At 43.5% G+C, this 23024-nt stretch overlaps 1 protein-coding gene across 16 annotated transcripts in view; it reads left to right on the forward strand.

Annotated features, from left to right (window-relative positions):
* The window catches only part of eya4 (EYA transcriptional coactivator and phosphatase 4), a 549227-nt gene extending 537517 nt beyond the window's left edge, over positions 1 to 11710 (forward strand). For 6 of the 16 annotated variants that reach the window (XM_068026408.1, XM_068026417.1, XM_068026416.1 and 3 more), the window contains one exon: positions 9437 to 11709. In XM_068026408.1, the coding sequence (XP_067882509.1) occupies positions 9437 to 9517 (81 nt within the window). In that variant the 3' untranslated portion in view covers positions 9518 to 11709. Of the gene's footprint in view, positions 1 to 9436 lie in introns of all 16 variants that reach the window. The other 10 variants (XM_068026406.1, XM_068026407.1, XM_068026412.1 and 7 more) reach the window with 2 other exon arrangements.
* Positions 11711 to 23024: the final 11314 nt, after the last annotated feature.

The raw sequence follows: 23024 nt of genomic DNA on the forward strand, positions 1-23024 counted from the left end.
TGCCAAAGTTTTGCCCACTCACCTAGTCTGTCAATATCTCTTTGCAGTTTTATGCTATCGTCTAAACTGTCTACAATGCCATCTAACTTTGTATCATCAGCAAATTTGGATATATGACTTACTATGCCATCATCCAAGTCGTTAACGAATAATGTGAATAATCTTCCTGCCGCTGCTGGGATCTTACCAGCGGCGGGTGGGAGGTTGGAGGGTGGGCCTCCGCCATGCATGGAGGATGCCTTATAAAACGAGGTGCTCTCCCTGCAGGCATTGGGGGGGGGGTCCCTCCTTCATGGGCAATTTGGGACCCACGGAGGACTCCCACAGGGAACAACTTTACCCCTTGGGACCCCCCCCCCCCGCCCCTTGGACTGCACAACCGCCCCGCCATCCTCCCTCGTTGGGGCTTTCTGGACTGGCCCCAGTGACCCCGCCTCACCTGCCTCTGTTCCGAGGTTCCAGCGTTGGACCTGGGTCTGAGGCATCTGTGATACCAGCAGTGGCCACCGCTCGTGGTGGCACTGCCAATACTGCTGAGTTGCTGGTCCTCTGATTGGCCAGGAGGTGGGATCCCCATCCCTTTGAAGACTCTAAAGGGGCTGGGATCTCACCTCCTGACTTTGATTTAAAAAGGCCGGAGGATCGCTTTGTGAGGGGGGCATGAAAATGCAGAGGCGGGGATCCTCCCTACCTTTTCGGCCCAGCACCAGGAGCCCCGCCTGCAGCACAAAATCTAGCCTATCATCTTTTACATCGTGCTTTGGTGCACAGGGTCTTAGTTTAACATCTAATCTAAAAGATAGCACTTCCAATTAAGCAGTACACCCTCAGTACTGCGTTGAAGTTTCAGCCTACATTAGGTGCTCAAGTTCTTGAGTGGCGCTTGAATCCACAACCTTTTTACTTCGAGCCAAGGCTGAAAGTGATAAATGATATAGCTCCGCTACTTCACTATTCTTTGAGATGACTGAAATAAAAATCAAGCGCAACACCAGACCATCACGATTCTTTTATTGCACTTAAGGATAATGCTCTCCTGGCCATCTTTCACCCTCCATATACTTATGCTCATCCCTTGCAGTAAACCCGTTCAACCATCACCCCTGTGTTTGCCAAACCACACTGGCTGTCAGTCCAGTAATGCCTCGAATTTAACATTCTCAAAGTTGTGTTCAAATTCCTTCATGGCCTCTCCCTCCCTACATCCTCCAGCCTTCCAACCCTTCGACAAATATGCATTCCTCCAATTCTAACCTCTCGAGCATTCGATTTCCTCCATCCCACTACTGGCGATTGTGCTTTCAACTGTTTAGGTGCAAAGCTCTGGAATTGTCTCCCTTAAACGTCTCGACCCCTCTCTCCTCCTTTTAAGGGGCTCTTATTGCCCATCTCTAATTGCCCTGATAAGACTCATGTGAAATGCGTTGGGACATTTTGCATGCAAATTATTGGAATTGTTGTAGACTGCTATTCAACCTACACACAGTGAGATATTACCAGATTTCCACTTTGTAGTCACCATAGCCCCAGAAACACTGTGAGCCTTTCTGATACACTCCCAGCATTAGTCCAAATTAAGATACATTGGGCACGAAATTCAATCATGTAGCACCGCTTCTAGTGACGCAACGCAGACATACCTCAATATTTGTAATGTGGGAGGTGCTGTTGGCTGGTCCCCACGTGGTGTCATTAGACAACTGGAGTGGCGCACACAGGTACATCCCCTGTGTGTGCCCGAAGAAATTGAACGGGTGAGATCATGACATCACAGATGTCAACGGGCTAATGCAGAGCACAAATAGTGAAATTGGCCAATGAATGTGCAGGAGCGCCTTCCTTATTCACTTCTGAAACCACAAGCATTAGCTAGCCATGTGGACCTGTTCTGGGGCTATTTAAAGAGCCACTCGATAAGTTGCAGGTGAGGTACTTTTGGCTTGTGCTCAGGCAATGTCGGTGGAGGCACTATGGTGAGTTGCTGGAAGAGTGTGAAGGTTTCTGCTGATCACAAAAAGGCTGAGAGAATTGCATAGCCTTTGAAATGTATGGGAGCAGTAGTTGCAGTGCCACTTGCTTTGCAGCATGAGAAGGACAGGCAAAGGAGGAGGCAGAGAGGGGAACCTTTGCAAGAATGGAGGCGAAAGAAAGGACCTACCCTGAGAGGGTCTTCCAGGAGCACCACTCTTTTCTTAGGATCAGCCAGGAGCAGTGCCTCCGGAGACTTACCTTCACTAAGGACACAGAATCACAGAATTGTTACAGCACTGGACCATTCGGCCCATTGTGTCAGCACCAGCTCTCCGAAACAGCAATTCACTTAGTGCCATTCCTCTGCCTTCTCCCCGTAATCCAGCACATTCTTCCTTTTCATATAACAGTCTAATTCCCTTTTGAATTGAACCTGCCTCCACCACACTCTCAGGCAGTGCATTCCAGACCTTAACCACTCACTGCATGAAGAAGTTTTTCCTCATGTCACTTTTGCTTCTTTTGCCAATTGCTTTAAGTCTGTGCACTCTTATTCTCGATCCTTTCACGAGTGGAAACAGTTTCTCTCTATCTACTCTGTCCAAGCCCCTCATGATTTTGAATACCTCTATCAAATCATCTCTCAGCCTTTCTTCTCCAAGGAAAACAGTCCTAACTTCTCCAATCCATCTTCAAAACTGAAATTCCTCATCCCTCGAACTAAAGGCCTGCTCGAGTCTGCAAATGAAACCCGATCCGAGCATGACAGAACCACATCCGACCCGACCCCTGCCCGAGTCCTTTGACTTTTTCCCGCACCCGACCCGACCACAGGAATATAATCAACTTTATTGAAGAGGTTGTGTTCTACTTTGGATGGGATTGTTCACTGCAGACTAGTGTGGAGTCCAAATGCACGTTTCCCGCCTTGACGTCCTGGCTGTCATTGTGTCAGACCCGACCCAAGTCCGAATGCCGGACCCAGAAGAGCGACCCGAACCCAACATGTGTCATCAACACGAGCAACCAGAACCCAACAAATGCTCTACTTGGAACCATTCTCATGAATCTTTTCTGTACTCTCTCCAATGCTTTCACATCTTTCCTAAAGTGCAGTGCCCAGAACTAAACACAGTATTCCAGCTGAGGCCAAACTAGTGTCTTATATAAATTCAGCATGACTTCCTTCATCTTGTATTCTATGCCCCTATGAATAAAGCCCAGGATACTGTATGATTTATTAGCCTGCCTGCCACCTTCAGTACTTATGCACATATACACCCTGGTCCCTCTGCTCCTGTAACCCCTTTCGAATTGTACCCTTTATTTTATATTGTCTCTCTATGTTCTTCCTACCAAAATGAATCATTTCACATTTATCTGCATTGAACTGCATCTGCCACTTGTCTGCCCATTTCACAAACTTGTCTGTGTCCTTTTGAAGTTCTACACTATCCTCCTCACAGTTCACAATGCTTCCAAGTTTTGTATCATCTGCAGATTGTGCCCTGGACACCAAGGTCTAGGTCATTAATATAGAACCATAGAAAAATTACGGCACAGAGGAGGCCATTCAGCCTGTTGTGTCCATGCCGGCCAAAACAACTAGCTGCCCAATCTAATCCCATCTTCCAGCACCTGGTCCATAGCTTTGCCGGTTACAGCACTTCAGGTGCATGTCCAGGTATATATATCCGGAAAAGCAAGGAACCCAACACTGACCCCTGGGGAACTCCACTACAAACCTTTCTCCAGCCACAAAAACATCCATTAACCCCTACTCCTTGTTTCCTGTCACTCAGCCAATTCTGTATGCATGTTGCTACTGTCCCTTTTATTCCATGAGCTATAACTTTGCTCACAAGTCTGTTGTGTGGCACTGTATCAATCGCCTTTTGAAAGTCCATGTACACCACATCAACTGCATTGCCCTCATCAATCCTCTCTGTTACCTCCTCAAAAAACTCCAGCAAGTTAGTCAAATATGATTTTCCCTTAAGAAATCCATGCTGGTTTTCTTTAATTAACCTACATTTGTCAATGTGACTATTAATTTTGTCCCGAATTATTCTTTCTAGAAATTTCCTCACCACCGAAGTTAAATTGACTGGCCTGTAGTTGCTGGGCTTATCTTTTTTTGTACTTTTTTTGAACGAGGGTGTAACGTTTGCAATTCTCCAGTCCTCTAGCACCAAACCCGAGTCTAAGGAAGACTGAAAAATTATGGTCAGTGGCTCTGCAATTTTCACCTTCACTTCTGATGAAAGGTCACAGAACTGAAACGTTAACTCTGCTTCTGTCTCCACAGATGTTGCCAGACCTGCTGAGTATTTCCAGCACTTTCTGCTTTTATTCCACCCTCACTTCCCTCCGTATCCTTGGATGTATCTCATATGGTCCTGGTGTTTTATCCACTTTAAGTACAGATAGCCTATCTAATATGTCCTCCTTATCAATCTTAAACCCTTCTAGTGTCTGAATTGCCTCCTCTTTCACCATTGCCTGGGTTGCATCTTCTTCCAGTGATGAAATTGTGTCACCTCCTTCAAGACAACATGCAATCTCAAACAAGGGTGGGGACGGCCCTCCCAGTGCCAGTGAAGAACACAGTCATCCTTTTCTTCTTCACCACCAGTTCCTTCCAGACAGCTGGCGACATTAGCAATGTCTCACAGTTTGCCGTCCATGGAAGTATCTGGGAGTTGATAGAGGCACTCTACAGGAGAAGAGGGGAGTTCATCCTCTTCTCCCTGAGAAGGGAACACCAGGATGAAAGGGCTCATAGGTTCTCCAGGATAGCAGACTACCCGATGGTCCACAGCCCATCGACTGCACACATGTGCTCTGCGGGCCTTGCACGTCAACAGGTATTAATACTGCAACCGCAAGTTCTACCACTTAACACGTGCAGTTGGTATGTGACTACACCAGTAAACTCGTATCAGTAACTGCCCACTATCCTGGCAGCATCCACGATGCTTTTAACCTGCGGCAGTCTGCACTACCCACCATCTTCAGGCCTCTAAGACAGACAATAGGATGGCTGCTCCATGACGAGGGATACCCCCTCTGCATACGGCCCATTGACCGCCTTCAGCCATCTCACCAGACAAGGTCAGAAAGCCTTCGACGAGAGCCGTGCAGTCACACGTAAGACAGTGGAGCAAGCCATTAGTCCGCTGAAGTAGAGATTTCGCTGCCTCGATTGCTCGGGGGTAATATCATCAAGCCCAAGAGGGTCTCCATGTTTGTCATAGTATGCTGCATCCTCCGCAACATCGCAATAATGAGGCTACCATTATCTCTTGGGATCTGGAGGCCACCTCAAGAGGAGGAGCAGGAAGGGGAGGAGACAAGCTGTATCTGGATGGAGAGAGGGGGACCACATAGTAAGGCTTTGCTTCAGTTGAACAGGACATCCCCCAACATGGACCCACTATCCCCTTATGACACGTCCATTTCAGACTCCTCGTGACTAAGTCCCCTTGACCTACATCACTCGATAAAGGCCAACACCAGAAACCCTCACACAACTTTATCCAGCAATATATAAATAATACAAAAGAAAAGAACTAATCATCCTGTGCATTCCCTTAGTGCCTGTTTTGCGGAGACGCTTGCCTGGCCTCGTGCTCTTATACAGTGCTAGCCACACATCAGACTTGTAAGCAAAGTTATAGTTCATGGAATAAAAGGGACAGTAGCAACATGGATACAGAATTGGCTGACTGATAGGAAACAAAGAGTAGTGGTTAATTGATGTTTTTCGGGCTGGAAGAAAGTTTGTCGTGGGGTGCCCCAGGGGTCAGTGTTAGGACCCTTGCTTTTCCTGTTATATGTTAATGACCTAGACCTTGATGTGCAGGGCACAACTTCGAAGTTTGCAGATGATCCAAACTGCAGCATGGCTGGTGGACGCTGCTGATTTTCCCTGGTTGAGTCTGCAGATTACCTTGGACAATGCCCTCGAGTAGCTCTGCGCCTTGAGGGCCCGGCTTTGCACCACCTCAGTATGGGTGATAGCAGTCTGGGCCGGCTGGCTGAAAGGACCACCAAGGGCACTGCTGGAGTGGCAGTGGTGGGAGCACGAGTGCTGAGAGAGGAAAGAAGGGTCGGAGAGGAAAGCAGGGTCGTGCTCCATGGTGTCACTGCCACTCCCACGGGATGGCACCTCAGCACTCCTCTTCAACCATTACAGCACAGAATACTGGACTGCTACAAAAGGCTGCATGCCCTGTCGAGCACTGAGATCTGCATCCATGATGGCAGCTGTCTGTGCCTTGATGGTGGGAGACACAGACTGGAGCCTGCATGCTAACAGTCAGGGATCTTGTGACCTCTGTCTGAGCTTCCACTGCAGCACTGATACACCAGCCAATCTATGCCTGTTTTGCAGTTGAAGCTGAGACAGTGGCCATCAGATGCTTCATCATGATTCGGTGTGGCAGAACTGCTATGGAGTCGGCCACCACTTCCACAGTGGAAAGGATGGACTCCAAGCTTTGCATGATGCCCTGTGCCACAGTGGAGCCAGACTTCTCCATGCCCCTAGCCAGTGACTGGAGGCAGGCCTGCCAATGCACAAAGCATCTCGGTGTGGATGATGATCATTGTTCTCCTCTGGTCCACCCCAACAAGGCCTTAATCTGAGTCCCCTGCAATAATCAGCAGAACTGATGTGTGACCTCGACCTCCAGGGAGTCTACACACAAGCTGACCTGACTCCCTGGCATAGCTGCAGCCCACTCGTGCCTTTGATTCACCATGTGCAGATTCCAACTCTATACTAGCCTCTCAGGAATGTGCTGTGCTAGTATCTGAGCTGAGTTGGGGGCTGCGAGTGTTAAGTCAAGTGACTGGTTCTTCTTCCAGGTTATCTTTCTCCTGTTGCCCCTCGAGTTGCTTCTGGAGGAGCTGAGCAGCAGGCCGTTCCTGGCTATTTGAAAGCACAAAAGCATAAGGTTTGAGGGGTGGGGGGGTGTTGGTTGGGGAGGAAATCAGGAGGTCTACGGTCACTTCATCTGCAGTTTCCTTCTCATGGCACCTTTCAGATGAGGGTGATGGGTTAGTGGAGAAGGTGCATAAAGCAGCAACTTACTGTCATCCAGGATGGCCTTCACTGCACCAGATGCCACTGGTTCCATAGCACTGCTGCCCATAATTTAAAGGGCCATCTCCTCCAGGGCAGTGAGAAAATGTATTAATCCTGGTCCTCCTCTGGTCCTGTGGCTTTCCCTTCTTTTGTGTGCCTCCTTGTACTGCAAGAGAGAGGGCAGAATGTCATTGACTGTGTGTCAGTGTGTTTGGGTGATGCCTGCCTGCGGAGGTATGTGGAGACAGTGATAGGTGTGTATGCGGCTGTCCTGCTTCGAAGATGTGTGCATGTGTGGGTTAGGCGTATTGTCAGGATATTGGGAGTGAGTCCTGAGTATCAGGGTGTAGTGCTGGGTTATGATAGTTGGTGCATTGAGCAGTGTGAGAGATGTGTGGTGTGGTGGGTGTGAGATGTGATCTGCAAATGCATTCTTCACCTTGAACAAGGAACTTCTTTTGGCACTGGTGCCATATTTGTGGTTCTGCGCTCTGTGCATTGACTACCCTTGTGACATGCACCACTTCCTTCTCAGGATCAGTCTGGAGGGCTTCTTACTCCCCCACCAGAAACAAGGCCTCTCTCCTGCCTTCAATCTCCTGGCAGAGTGCATCCAGAGTGGCGTTGCTGAATCTAGGGGCCCTTTCCTTTCCTTACAGCGACATAGCTTCTCTTTGAGTATCCAAAACCAATAATCATAGCATCATAGAAAGTTTATGGCACACAAAGAGGCCACTTGGCCCATCATGTCTGTGCCAGCTGAAAAACTATCCACCCAGTCTAATCCCACCTTCCAGCATTTGGTCTGTAGCCCTGCAGATTACCGCATTTGAGGTGCATATCCAGACTCCTCTTGAATGAGTTGAGGGTTTCTGCCTCAACTACCCTTTCAGGCAGTGAGTTCCAGACCCCACCGCCCTCTGGGTGAAAAAGTTTTTCCTCATCTCCCCTCTAGTCTTTCTACCAATCACTTTAAATCTATGCCCCTTAGTCACTGACCTCTCTGCTAAGATAAATAGGCCCTTCACCCTCACTCTATCCAGGCCCCTCAAAATTTTGTACATTTCAATCAGATCTCCCCTCAGTCTTCTCTGTTCCAAGGAGAACAGCCCCAGCCTATCCAAACTTTCCTCATAGCTGCATTTTTCCAGTCCTGGCAACATCCTCGTAAATCTCCTCTGTACCCTCTCTGGTGTAATTACATCCTTTCTGTAATGAGATGACCAGAACTGCACACAGTACTCAAGTTGTGGCATAACCAATGAGTTATACAGTTCCAGCATAACCTCCCTGCTCTTATATTCCATACCTTGGCTAATAAAGGAAAGGATTCCATATGCCTTCTTAACCACCTTATCGACCTGTCCTGCTACCTTCAGGGATCTGTTGACATTCACTCCAAGGTCCCTTACTTCCTCTACACCCCTCAGTATTTTCTCATTAATCATGTATTCCTTTCCCTTGTTTGACCTCCCCAAATGCATCACCTCACACTTCTCCGGGTTGAATTTCATTTGACAATTTTCTGCCCATGTGACCAGAACATGGGCAACATTTATCAGGACTGCACCTTTATATAGGGGAGGCTGGCTGGAACACATGCTTTCTACCGAATGCAACTTGGAATGTGCAGCGGACACCTGCATCCATATGGACACTGGGGCCGAACTTTTCAGTGCCACAATGATAGAAATTAGGTGGGTAGACCAATTTTATGTTTTACCCACACTGTTTCCAATGGGCATGTGTCTGCTGCGAACTGCACTCCCCATATCCATAAATCGGGTAGTTGAATTTCCCACCCAAGGGTCCCAGCCTTGACTCCAAAGGCCCAGTTTTAACTTTGTCTAAGTGAATGGGTATTGAGTGAGTTAAAATTGGGCCCAACAAGTTTCCAGGAGGACTTATTTAGAACAGAAAATGTTTTATCCACTCCTAACGTAGGAGTGTTTGTGGCCAGGGGAGTCCCAACCTGGGTTCACCCGGCAGGCAGTATACCTTGGAGAAACTCCTGTCCACTGTCTTTGGGATCCACCTGGGGATCTAGGCTTGTCTTGGCCTAGATCTCAAGGAATTCTACTTACTCTCCTGTCTAATCAACCCCCTTTACAAGGGGGCCCACAGGCTCTGTAAAAACTGCATCGCAGGCTGGGGCTGTCGCAAAAGCAACAAGCGCTTCTCCCTTGCCCCCTCCTTTGATGGATGACACATCATAGTTATCAGTAGCCAAAATAAGGTCTCAACCTACTCTCATTTTATTTGTATATAATGAAACATTTTGAAAGTACAATATTTAAATTTATCAACATGCTTGTAATATAGGTTTAGTGATTATTAATGCTGACCTTTTGTTTTGTTTTCTTATTCCTGTAGCACAATATGCCTTTCTGGAGGATATCGAGCCACTCTGACCTGCTGGCTTTGAATCAAGCACTGGAACTGGAATACTTGTAGCTGTCTTGTGCAGCACAGCCAGAGATACAAAGTTAACAACTGTTAGCAACATTTAGGAGTATATGAAGTTTCCCTCTGTGATCTGCAGCACCTCTGGCTTCCACATTTGTCTTAAGAAATGAAGAGAATTGATTTGTCATGTGAGGCTATTGTGAATTCAAACTGCTGAACAGTGACTGGTACATTAAACCTCTGCATAAGGAACTATGTTGGTCTTAGGAAATATTGTTCATTATAGATAAAGTGCAAGTTGTGTGTATTTTACAACTCTTCAAGTGATTATACAATGCCCAGGATGCTTGAACAGCTTTTACAATGAACTAGTTCTTTTCAGAAACATGAAGCTGCTTCCAATGTATCCGGCATGAAGTTGTTCAACGGCATTCCTTGCCATTGGATGTCCTCAATAATGCAGTGTTTTAGCAAACTTTAGTCTGCTTATCCAAGCTGAACCTGCATTAGAAGTGCACTGGGCTACATTGACAATCACATCTAGACCTGCAGTTTGTGTAACTTAGTTACTGTGAGAGCTTACTCTAAGTTAGCAGCTGTATTCGAAAATGTAATGCTTTTATGGGGATAGTCACTTTTTGTAAAGCTTGACAAGGAGAATATACATAACGATGTGCTGTGCCTTAAAATAAGACAGTGTTGGTGTGTTACAATGTAACTTTTGTTCCACAAATGTATAGATAAATTCTTTGTGATGATTAATTTTTTGAAATGACCAAATTATTAAAATAATCAGAAGTAAAAGAATTCTGCGTTGTGTAAGCAGAGAAGAATTGTTCCAGACTGTTGGTCTAAACAGGAAATTAAAAATTGGAGAGTTTTTGTGTTTTTACTTGGACTTTTAGTGTTTAATTGTAAATTACAATCCTTAATGATATCCAGGAGAAACTTTTTAATTTAAACTGTGAGGTAATCTATTTTAGTCGTTAAGAAACAGCTTGACACTTTTTGATATTATACTAGTCTTTACCATTTCTGGGAAGTTTCTAAAAGAACTTTTGGTTTGGGCACTTATTTGATTTCATGCTAGTTTATATTTTCTTTAAATCTGGAAACTTATAATACCCCAACCTCACTGACTTCATATAAGTTTTATCCCATTCTGCTCCCCTCTCCCTCATTTGATATAACTATGAATAAAAGGGGATGTGTGGATAAGGATCTTGAACAAGTTTAAGGGCTTATTGCATCTTGGGAAGGGTCTAGTCTTCATTGACAGATTCACTCCACAAATAACATAAAATGAAAAGCTATCTGACTTCTCAACCCATTGTTGTGATTTTCTCTCTAAACTAGTATTGCAGTTATTAGTGTACTAGAAATCATTCAAATTAATTTTAATAACTTGTTCAAAGGACAGAGACCTTTAAATAAAGTTGATGCTAAAAGCCTTTAAACTAAGTTCTTCCTTTACAGAATAAATGCAATTGTGCATTATACATCCTTACAGCATATTGGCAGACAGGAAAAAAAATCTTAAAGCTAAGACAAGAATTAATTTAAGTAGGATTGTAATATCAAATACCAAAACTCCATTTTCCAATGAACTATTTTTCTAAATATATAAATGTTGCTTACATTGCAGTTCAGTTTTGTTTTGCTAAACCTCCCAAGTAACATCTTATCAACTGCTACATTTAATGTTATATGCAATCAACAATTTCACTGTGTAGCATGGAGATATTCTTTAGGTCTTTAACCTGGCTGTGTCTGTTTATAGGGAAATCTCTGAACAGCTTCAAGAGTTAAAGTACCAATTTTCTGATATCTCCATCTCATCTCTCCTCCCCTCCTGCCGAAAAAAAAAGAGAAAAGCAAATTTTATATGGTAAATTAGGTATTCTGCCAATATGCTGTAAGTACAATTTGTCCTCAGCTCTGTGTGTGATTTACTATAGGGGATATTTTCAGAGGATGCACATAACATTGATACACCACTCTGATTTGTTAAACTTTGTTCCTGCAGATTTTAGCAATGGGGCTATAGAATAATAAGTATTGGCCACTCAGCAACATTTTAGTGGTAACAGTATATACTGTTTAAGTTTTTTTATTTATTTTGATTGTGCTTTTTGAACATTAAAATCAACTCTTGTGGAAATTTAAATGGTCCTGGGTTTCTTTGTAATATATTTAGTGTGAATTATCTGAAAATACATGTACAGAAACAGTCTTGATATTTCTGTGTTTCAAAATGAATAAAACAAACTAATTTCAATGATTAAGCCAGTCTCAGTTTTTGGGACACATGCATGCCTGTTTCATGAGGTAATTATTGTAATGATATAATATACAACAGTGACTCACATTTATATAGAGTCTTTAACACAGGGAAATGCTAAAGGTGTTTCACTAAAAGGTTGGACACCAAGCCAGAGTTGTGGGTTGAATTACAGGAGGTAAACTGAGGGAGATTTTGAAGGTTGGGAACAAGGAATTCCATACTAGAGTGACATGATAGAGGATAAGATAGGAAATAGTAATTGGAATTCTGGATGAGTTGATGTTTGTGTAGAAGGGATCAGAGTGAGGAAATGGGAATGGTCTAGAGAGCAAAGCATTAGCGAAGTTGAGTGTTGAGTGACAAAGTTATGTGAGTTTCAGCAATGGTGGCTGAGTCAGAGACAGAGGTGGGCAATACTATGGAGATGGAAATGAATGGCATTGGTGATGGATTGGATTTGAAGCTTAGCTCAGGGCCAAACCAGACATTGAGGTTGCTCACTGTCAGGTTCAGCTTGAGTAAGCAGTCAGGAAAGGAGCCAAGGTGCAGAATTATAATTCAATAAAAAAGTGCATTTTTTGGCAAAATCTCTTTATGTTCTTAGCTCAGGCTATGATAAACCCTGATAAAGAAACATAACCTTGTTTCAACCAAAATGTTAATGTGGATAGACCCATCAACAAAAGTCAGCAAAAATAAGGATGATGAAAAAAGACGCAAGCAACACAATTATAAAATAAGTTTTCTCCCCTCTCCTTTCCTTGTTGCATGGGTTCCATGCTCAGGTATAGTTAAAAGTATAACATTGATACACCACTCTGATTTGTTAAACTTTGTTCCTGCAGATTTTAGCAATGGGGCTATAGAATAATAAGTATTGGCCACTCAGCAACATTTTAGTGGTAACAGTATATACTGTTTAAGTTTTTTTATTTTGATTGTGCTTTTTAGTACCTCACCAAAGTGACAGTTTCCAAGCCTCAGCCCAGACAATAAGTGTTGGATGTATTTTTTTCTGTCTGGGTAAGGAGGGGGATCTTAACTGAATCCACAGTAATCCTCACACATTTCCAGCAACTGAGAACAGGAACACTGGTTGACTTTTCCCATCCTAACCCATGACCAGTAGTGGTGTCCTATTGCAACCCCTGTTTAGAGGAGTTGGGACCCTCCTAGTCTGCTCACTGCTATAACCAGTTAAACTAAAGTGAACAACAAGAAAGTTTTTAAAAATTACTTATTTATCTTAAAGGTAACAAACTACATATATATTCTTAAAGACAAAAGATGTTTTGGAGTACGTTCAGGCCTGTAACACATACTCAGAATTTAGTTGCCAGTTTGTGAACTCATCTAAATCTCCTCAAATGCTTTACATGTTGTAACACATTCCCCAGCCATCATGTTATTTATGTTAAATGCAACAGATTTATATTGCGAAGGACATCAAAAATCCATGGTTTAGTGCTGGGTATACTATCAGCTAGTTATACAATAAATAAACTTATGTGCCTCCCTCACAGAATACGCTAACTGTACAATAACTTTGAAATACATTTCTAAAGAAAACACACATACGGAAGGGTTAAATATTGATGGTGATAAGAGGGGTGGGCACTTCGATAAAAAGTTCTAGTAAACTAGAATAGCATGCTATAATGACAATTATGCTAACTCTTTTTGTGACAGCAGGGGCTAAAAAGATTATGGCCCAGATTTTGCTATACTAATAATGGCAAGGCTGCCAGCACTCACCATTATTACAGAGTAAAACTAACAGCAACTTCTGGCATCCACATGCACGTATTTAAATATGGAAATCCAGAAGTTGCTGTCAGTGATACCCTGCTTCTCCCCAGGCAGCGCTGTTCCAGTCTTCCCCAAATTAATCAGCACAGAAATCTCTGTAATGGCATGAATTTAGGGTAATTATCCACTAGTTTTGCACTAAAAACAAATGAGAAGTTTAGTGCTGCTGCAATCAGGAGTAAGTGAGTTTTTAACAGTATAGTAAGTGATAATTACTGCTGAAAAACCTCTTCAGCCCTGAAAAAAATAATTTGACAAATGTGGAGTCTCATTCCCTCAGAAAAAAATTAATGTTGCAATTTTTAAAAGTAAAAATGAATTTCAGTTTTATGTTTTTTTATATTTTATGTCTCTCCCTTAATCCCATGTGTATGTCCCAATCTTTATTCCACTTCCTGTCCAAATGACTGAAACATAATTTATATTTCCTGTTTTTTACTTCCTGGTTTGGTTTGCATGTCTCAGTGAGGATTCTTCAATCTGATTGGTTGAAGAGACTTGCTGCTGCTTTCCCTGCTCACAGATGCCACAGAAACCCTATAGAGGACACTGCACTGGATCAGATCTGGGATTAATAAGAAAATTAATTAATTAAGAAATGCACCTGACTAGCCCACAAAAAGTCTATGGGCAACCGTACATGAGGTGAACAGCGAATACCATTCCTTTGCTGCTCAGAGCAAAATCCAGGCCTATAAAGCTTAATGTTATTTGCATAAATACTAGATTTCTTAATACAAATTTTATTTTACTTCACAGCAGTGTGATCAATTACTTGATAAATCTGAGGATCACAAGAAACAAAAACTTACTCTGGAACTGGAATTTGCTTTTTAAAATTAAAGATATTTATTTAATAACTGTTTATAGCAATGGTAATAGATTGTTGCATAGATATGTCAAGGTAGAAAAGCAAAAGTGAAAAATATATAATCAGGATTTGTTATTATTCATGGGAAAATCAACTAGGAATATAACTCCTACAGTACATCAGCCTATACCTCCGGCCGCTTGGCACTCGCTGTTCCGCAACTAATATGGCGGGCAGGAAGCACATGCACATTCCAGCTAGAAGTGCACCACCATATTGGGAAAGGACAAAAATAATTATCATGTGGTGCCCTTGGCTGAAATAGGCGTACGGTCTTTTGCATGTGCAAATAAGAGGCCTAATGACTATTTACGCACCCGCTCCAAAATTGTTTTTCACCAGTGCCAGATGCACTCAGGAAGCCAGACCCCGGGATCATCTCTGACCAGAAAGGTAAGCTTTTGAAATATATTTACCTGAATGTGGAACTGAGAGGAACAGATGTGCTCCTCCCAATTGCACACCCATGGTAACATGAGAAATATAATATGGGGTTCTCCCACCAATATGTACCATCCCGGGCTGTTCCCAGGGACACACACCAAGACAAACATCAACTGCTGCTGGAGGACTATCAATTCGGTGAAAGACGCCCTTTGGTCTGCCCGAAACTTGCTGGTCTTCCAGGGCAAAGAGTTGTCCACGACCGAATGTTGCAGACTGGCACATTCCAAGGTCCAGGACTACGTGCTGAGGGACACACTAAAGCTTGGGGCAACCGCAGCAAAGGCTCACTGGGGAAAGACCACAGTGTAAGGTCCCCCCACCAAGCTGAACTGAGAGGCTAGATCTATGGGAAACCCCTCGAACTGTATCGGGAAAATTTTGTCTCCTGTAAAATGTAAAAATGTATCTGGCACGACAAATGTGAAATGGTAGGGTTGTGAGGCAACTCATGATTGTATTGAAGGAAACTGATCACCTTTGCACTGTTTGTATTTTTTGACTTGGTGCTGTTTGAAACTGGTAATGTATTTTTTACAGATTTTTATGAATAAAGTATATTTTGGAAATAAAAAAAAATGTACCATGCATTAATCCTCCTTTCCAAAATAAGGACTAGTAAAATAACTGTTACAAGTGTAAAAAGTTTAAGATAAGGTGAATCCGTTCTGATGTCATGTGTGTACCAGCAACTTCATAGATGCAATCAGTGACTTACTTAAAAATGTAAAATAGAGTCGATTGCTGCAGCTGATCTATAAAGTCCACAATGGGTTAAATTTTGGAAATGGAAACATTCATTTTTTCTGGCACTTCTGCAAAACAAGTCCTATAGTTAATTGCTAGTAAGATTAACAGATTCCGTGCATAAATGATTAAGAAGATTGTTCACAAAACTGTTCAACTTTTGACTTGCTAGATCTATGTATATATCTTGCCTAATCAAAGCTGGTGTTTTGCCATGGAGAATCAACAGCTTGTAGAAAAATAACTGAAGACCAACAAAACTGCAAATGAAGTAAGTTCTTGTCCTGCCTAATCTACAGAATTGGTGGAGCATTCAATTCTGCATTGATATGACTGACAGGAGAATGACCATCGAAACTAAAGGTGCACCTATGGGACCTGGCAATGCATCAGGCAGTAACTGCACCACAGTAGAGTGAACTAACAGCATCTTAAAGAGGAACAATGCTATATAGGAATAAAAAGAAATATCTGAAAACAAATGAAATGCTGGCAATACATAGCAAGTCCACCAGAAAATAGGAACAGCAGGTTAATGTTTTGGATAGAATCAGAATTCAGACCTGCTGAGTATATCTAGAATGTTGCTTTTGGCTGGCATGGAAACTTTCAATGAAATATGCAAGCTAAATGAATCAGGTTTACAAGAAGTTTATCACCTGCACTGCACTAGTTTTCAAATCCCTCCATAGCCTCGCTCCTCCCTATCTCTGTAATCTCCTCTAGCCCTACATCTCTCTGAGCTAACTGCGTTCCTCCAATTCTGGCCTCTTGCTCATCCCTACTTTAAATTGCTCCACCATTGATGACCATGCCTTCAGTTGCCAAGGCCTTAAGCTCTGGAGTGCCTCCCTAAACCTCTCTGTCTTGTTATCCTCCTTTAAGTGGAACCTTAACAGCTACCTCTTTAACCAAGCATTTGGTCAACTGCCCTAATATCCCTTACGTGGCTCAATGTCAAATTTTGTTTCATAATGCTCCTGTGAAGTGCCTTGGGATGTTTTACTATGTTAAAAGCTATATAAATGCAAGTTGTTGTTGTAATTACAATCACCACAGCCTTCAGCTTTTATACCACATAGTGATTTGAGGCAAACACAGGAGGCATATCCAGGGTCAGCTAGTTTGCTGCAACAAATAGGTGGCAGATGCCCAATCTCACCATGCTCTTACAACTTGGAGCATAGCATCGTTAATACAGAACAAATGTCCCAAGGTGCTTCATAGAAGAGGAAAGGAATGGCTATCAACTACTAGCATGAGAGATGAATGAAAGTTTAACTGATGAAATAGATTTTCAAAAGATTTTTGAAGGTGGGAGAGGGGTGCAGGAATGAGCAGACAATAGAGCTGAAGCTGAAGGCTCTGCCACCAATGGTGGAACAGGGGATGTGCAGGATGTACAGAAGGCCAGAGTCAGGCTGGTGGAAGTTACGGAGGTAAATAGTACCAGGACTATGAAGGAACTTGTAGACAAACAGGTGAATTTTAAATCTGAAGTGAAAGGGCAAGCAAAGTTTAGTGTGGGTTGGGTTGCAGATGAAAGTATCAAATTAGACTTGATGGAGAATGGATGCCTGAAGACCAGCAGTGTTTTGCAGAAATTGAATTCGGAACTGAGAGCGATGGAGAGATGAGGAACAGCAGAGAATGGTAATGTTGCAAACTTGGAACTAAGAGATCTCAGTGATGGTTGGCTGGGATATGTGGTATTTGAAGCTCAGTTCTGAATGAAACAGAATGCGAAGAAAAATCCCAAGCTTGCGCAATGGCTGGTTGAACCTGTGCAAGCCACTAGGGAGAAGATAGAGAGTCAGTACCAGCATGATAGAGTTTTCAGCAGGAGACGTATTGTGACAAATCTTCCTAATGTTCAGTTGGAGGAAGTTTTGGCTCATCCATAGCAGTCAGGAGGCCAGCTTTGCAGTACAAGTCAAGGAAATTAGTGGAGAGGTAGAACGGGGTGTTAACAGCACACATGTGGAAGCTAATTTATGACTATGGAATGATGTCACTAATCAGCAGCATGTAGATGAGAAGCAGTGGGAGGGGATGGAATAAGAATCAAACTTGAACAGTTTCTGGATGTGATTATGCATAAATACATGAAGGAGAAGGGAATAGATGGATATGCTGATAGGGTTGAATGAAGTAGGGTAGGAGGAGGCTCTTGTGGAGCTTGGACCACTTGAGCATAGTATGGCCTGTGTCTGTGTTGTAAATTCTATGTAGAAGAGTTCAGCTGTGAAGGTAATGTGGTTGAGTCACTGATGTATGTATAACAAACCTACACCAGGTGTGTTTAAGTCTGGCAAAGTGATTTTAAAGTGCAGAAATGGGAATTATATTGAGATACAGCACAGATGGGAGACTTGAGTGATTTGGTGAGTTTAGGACAAAGGCAAAAGTGACTGAGCTGTTGAAAATTTCAACAGTAGTGGTAGTTTCAGGTGGGTGCAGACAGAGAGGTAGGGGAGTTAGGAGATTGAAAATTAGGGAACTAGGGAAATTTTCAAGAATGGAAAATAGGGTTAGGGGTAGAAAGGAAGATATAGATAGCAAGAAGGATGTGGAGATGGTCAAAGATAGCCTCACCAAATATCAAGACCTCCAAGCTGATGAGCCTATGTGAGATAATGATGCCGACAGGTAGCTGATGATTTGAGTGAGGGGAGCAGCCCAAAGAAGTAGGTGTAGAGATGTCAAGTCATTCAGTGAAGAGGATCAAGAAGATTTCAGTAAGGAAAGTGTCTTGGGATTTCACTATGCATACCCCTTCCCCTTTGAGCAACTTGCTTAATGCCTTCCTTCCCCTCTGTCATTCACTACACATTAACCCTGCATCCACTCTCTTCACTTCCATCAGTCATCCAGCGACACCCCTTAGCTTTTTCTTCTGCCCTCCTCTTACTCGACCCTCCTACACAGCTCCATCAGAGGCTTTATCGGTTTTCAAAATTCAACATATTTGTCTTTTGGTTGAAGAGATTAGATTAGGCTCAGGAAAGAAACTACTTCTCTCCACCAGTATGTATCTGCCTGTCACCTGCTCTCAAAGTTATCGGCAATTAGAATGTTTACACTTGCTTGTCAACAAAACACAGCTGAGTTGGGTAAAGTAATACACTGCATGTGCATTGCTCCGAGCTGGGGTGGGGGTGGGGGTGGGGGTGGGGGTGGGGAGGTGTTTGTGAATGGACATCAGTACTCATTAAGAATTTGATAGAATAGTTAAGTCTTTGATAAATAATTTTAGGGTCTCCATGAATATTAAAATAGATTGTAAAAGCTTCTGCAAGTATGTAATAAGGAAGAGAGTAACAAATTTAAGCGTGAGTCCCTTAGAGACTGAGATAGGAGAAATTATAATGGGGAATAAGGAAAGGGCATTCGTTTCTTGAAAGATAAAGGGAAACCAGTGGATGTAGTATATTTGAATTTTCAAAAGGCATTCAATAAGGTGCTACTCAAAAGGTTGTTAAACAACGGCTCACAGGATTGGGGATAATGTATTAACATGGATAAAGGATTGGTTAATAGACAAAAAACAGAAAATAAACAGGTCATTTTCAGGTTGGCAGACTATTACTAGTAGGCAATGTTCCCTCTAAGCCGCATGGCCACCTGAAAGTCCTCGTGCAAGCCATACACAAGTTAGCCCCTTTAAATTACCACGCATGCAGGGCAGCACAAAAAATTTTAAAGGGGCCACACACTGAAAGAAATCACCTGCGCACTCAAAAATAAATTATAGAGAAAGTTGCTCGTGGGATGCTGAAAGGATCAGTGCTACGGCCATAACTATTTACAAGCTATATTAATGACTTAGATGAAGGAACCAAGTGCAATATCTAAATTTGCTGACGATACAAAACTAGGCGGGAAAGTAAGCAGTGAGAAGGACATGAGGAGTCTGCAAAGGGATATAGACAGGCTACGTGAGTGGGCAAGGTGGCAGATAGAGTGTACTGTGGGGAAATATGAGGTTATTTACTTTGGTAGGAAGAATAGAAAAACAGAATATTTTATTTTAAATGGTGAAGAACTATTAAATATTGGTGTTCAGAGGGATTTGGGTGCTTTTGTCCTTGTACATGAAACACAAAGTTAACATGCAAGCAATGAGGAAGGCAAATGGTACGTTGGCCTTTATTGCAAGGAGGTTGGAGTACCAGATGAAGGAAGTCTTGCTGCAATTGTACGGGGCTGCGATGAAACCACACCTTCCTTTATTCCTTTATATGAGTCAATGGCAAGGCCAGCATTTATTGCCCATCCCGAAGTGCCCTTGAGAAGGTGGTAGTGAGTCACCTTCTTGAACCGCTGCAGTCCATGTGATGTCGGTACACAGAGAGGGAATTCCAGGATTTTGACCCAGCGACACTGAAGGAACAGCGTTATAGTTCCAAGTCAGGATGGTGTGTGGCTTGGTGAGGAACTTGCAGGTGGTGGTGTTCCTATGCGTCTGCTGCCCTTGTCCTTCTAGATGATAGAGGTTGCAGGTTTCGGAGATGCTGTCGAAGGAACCTTGGTGAATTGCTGCAGTGCATCTTGTACATACTGCTGTCACTGTGCAATGGTGGTGGAGGGAGTGAATATTGAAGATGGTGGATGGGGTGCCGATCAAGTGGGCTGCTTTGTCCTGGATGGTGTTGAGCTTCTTGAGTGTTGTTGGAGCTGCACCCATCCAGGCAAGTGGAGAGAATTCCATCACACTCCTGACTTGTGCCTAGTAGGTGGTGGACAGGCTTTGAGGAGTATCTGGAGTACTGTACACAGTTTTGCTTTCTGTACCTAAGGAAGGATATACTTTCCTTAGAGCCACTGCAAAGAAGATTCACTAGATTCATTTCTGGGATGAGAAGGTTGCCCAACAAGGAGTGATTGAATAGAATGGGTCTATACTCTCTGCAGTTTAGAAGAATGAGAGGTGATCTCATTGAAACATATCCAATTCTGAAAGGGTTTTATAGGGTAGATGCTGTGAGGCTGTTTTTCCTGGCTGGGGAATCTAGAACATGGTGGGGGGAATAGTCTTCAGGAAAGGAGTTAGCCATTTAGGACTGAGATAAGGAGAAACCTCTTCACTCAGAGGGTTGTGAATCTTTGGAATTCTCTACCCCAGAGGCTATGGATGCTCAGTCATTGAGTATGTTCAAGGCTGAGATCAATAGATTTCCAGACTCTAAGGGAATCAAGAAATATGGGCGGGAAAGTGCAGTTGAAATAGAAAGTCAGGCACGATCTTATTGAATGGTGCAGCAGGCTTGAGGGGTCCTATGGCCCAATCCTGAATAATACCTTCAGACTTCCCAATGTTTAACTGGAGGAAACTGTGCCTCATCCAGAATTGGATGTCAGATAAGCAGGCTGAGGTCAAACTGCGTGTTGTCAGCACACAAGTGGAACCAGATCCCATATCTTAAAATGTTGCCAAGCATATAGAACAAGAACAAAGAACAGTACAGCACAGGAACAGGCCATTCGGCCCTCCAAGCCTGCGCCGATCTTGATGCCTGCCTAAACTAAAACCTTCTGCACTTTCGGGGCCCATATCCCTCTATTCCCTTCCTATTCATGTATTTGTCAAGATGTCTCTTAAACGTCGCTATCATATCTGCTTCCACCACCTCCCCTGGCAGCAAGTTCCAGGCACTCACCACCCTCTGTGTAAAAAACGTGCCTCGCACATCCCCTCTAAACTTTGCCCCTCGCACCTTAAACCTATGTCCCCTAGTAACTGACTCTTCCACACTGGGAAAAAGCTTCTGACTATCCACTCTGTCCGTGCCGATCATAACTTTGTAAACCTCTATCATGTCGCCCCTCCACCTCCGTCGTTCCAGTGAAAACAATCAGAGGTTTTCCAACCTCTCTTCATAGCTAATGCCCTCCAGACCAGGCAACATCCTGGTAAACCTCCTCTGTACCCTCTCCAAAGCCTCCACGTCCTTCTGGTAGTGTGGCGACCAGAATGGCACGCCCAGATCTTTCTGCCTGTCAATACTCCTAAGGGTTCTGCCATTTACTATATACCTCCCACCTGCATTAGACATTCCAAAATGCATTACCTCACATTTGTCCGGATTAAACTCCATCTGCCATTTCTCCGCCCAAGTCTCCAACCGATCTATATCCTGCTGTATCCTCTGGCAATCCTCATCATTATCCGCAACTCCACCAACCTTTGTGTCGTCCGCAAACTTACTAATCAGATCAGCTACATTTTCCTCCAAATCATTTATGTATACTACAAACAGCAAAGGTCCCAGCACTGATCCCTGCGGAACACCACTAGTCACATCCCTCCATTCAGAAAAACACCCATCCACTGATACCCTCTGTCTTCTGTGACCGAGTCAGTTCTGTATCCACCTTGCCAGCTCAGCTCTGATCCCGTGTGACTTCACCTTTTGTACCAGTCTGCCATGCGGGACCTTGTCAAAGGCTTTACTAAAGTCCATATAGATAACATCCACTGCCCTTCCTTCATCAATCATCTTCGTCACTTCCTCAAAAAACGCAATCAAATTAGTAAGACACGACCTCCCCTTCACAAAACCATGCTGTTGCTCGCTAATAAGTTTGTTTGTTTCCAAATGGGAGTAAATCCTGTCCCGAAGAATCCTCTCTAATAATTTCTCTACCACTGACGGAAGGCTCACCAGCCTATAATTTCCTGGATTATCCTTGCCACCCTTCTTAAACAAAGGAACAACATTGGCTATTCTTCAGTCCTCTGGGACCTGTAGCCAATGAGGATGCAAAGATTTCTGTCAAGGCCCCAGCAATTTCTTCCCTTGGCTCCCTCAGTATTCTAGGATAGATCTCATCAGGCCCTGGGGACTTATCTACCTTAATGCTTTGCAAGACATCCAACACCTCCTTTTTGATAATGAGATGACTGAGGCTATCTGCACTCCCTTCCCTAGGCTCATCATCCACCAAGTCCTTCTCTTTGGTGAATACTGATGCAAAGTACTCATTTAGCACCTCGCCCATTTCCTCTGGCTCCACACATAGATTCACATCTCTGTCCTTGAGTGGGCCAACCCTTTCCCTGGTTACCCTCTTGCTCTTTATATATGTATAAAAAGCCTTGGGATTTTCCTTAATCCTGTTTGCCAATGACTTTTCATGACCCCTTTTTGCCCTCCTAACTCCTTGCTTAAGTTCCTTCCTACTGTCTTTATATTCCTCAAGTGCTTCGTCTGTTCCTAGCCTTCCAGCCCTTACAAATGCTTCCTTTTTCTTTTTGACTAGGCTCACAATATCCCGTGTTATCCAAGCTTCCCGAAACTTGCCAAACTTGTCTTTCTTCCTCACAGGAACATGCTGGTCCTGGATTCTAATCAGCTGACGTTTGAAAGACTCCCACATGTCAGATGTTGATTTACCCT

The sequence above is a fragment of the Heterodontus francisci genome, chromosome 3 (genome assembly GCF_036365525.1).
Source record: "Heterodontus francisci isolate sHetFra1 chromosome 3, sHetFra1.hap1, whole genome shotgun sequence".
NCBI lineage: Eukaryota > Metazoa > Chordata > Chondrichthyes > Heterodontiformes > Heterodontidae > Heterodontus > Heterodontus francisci.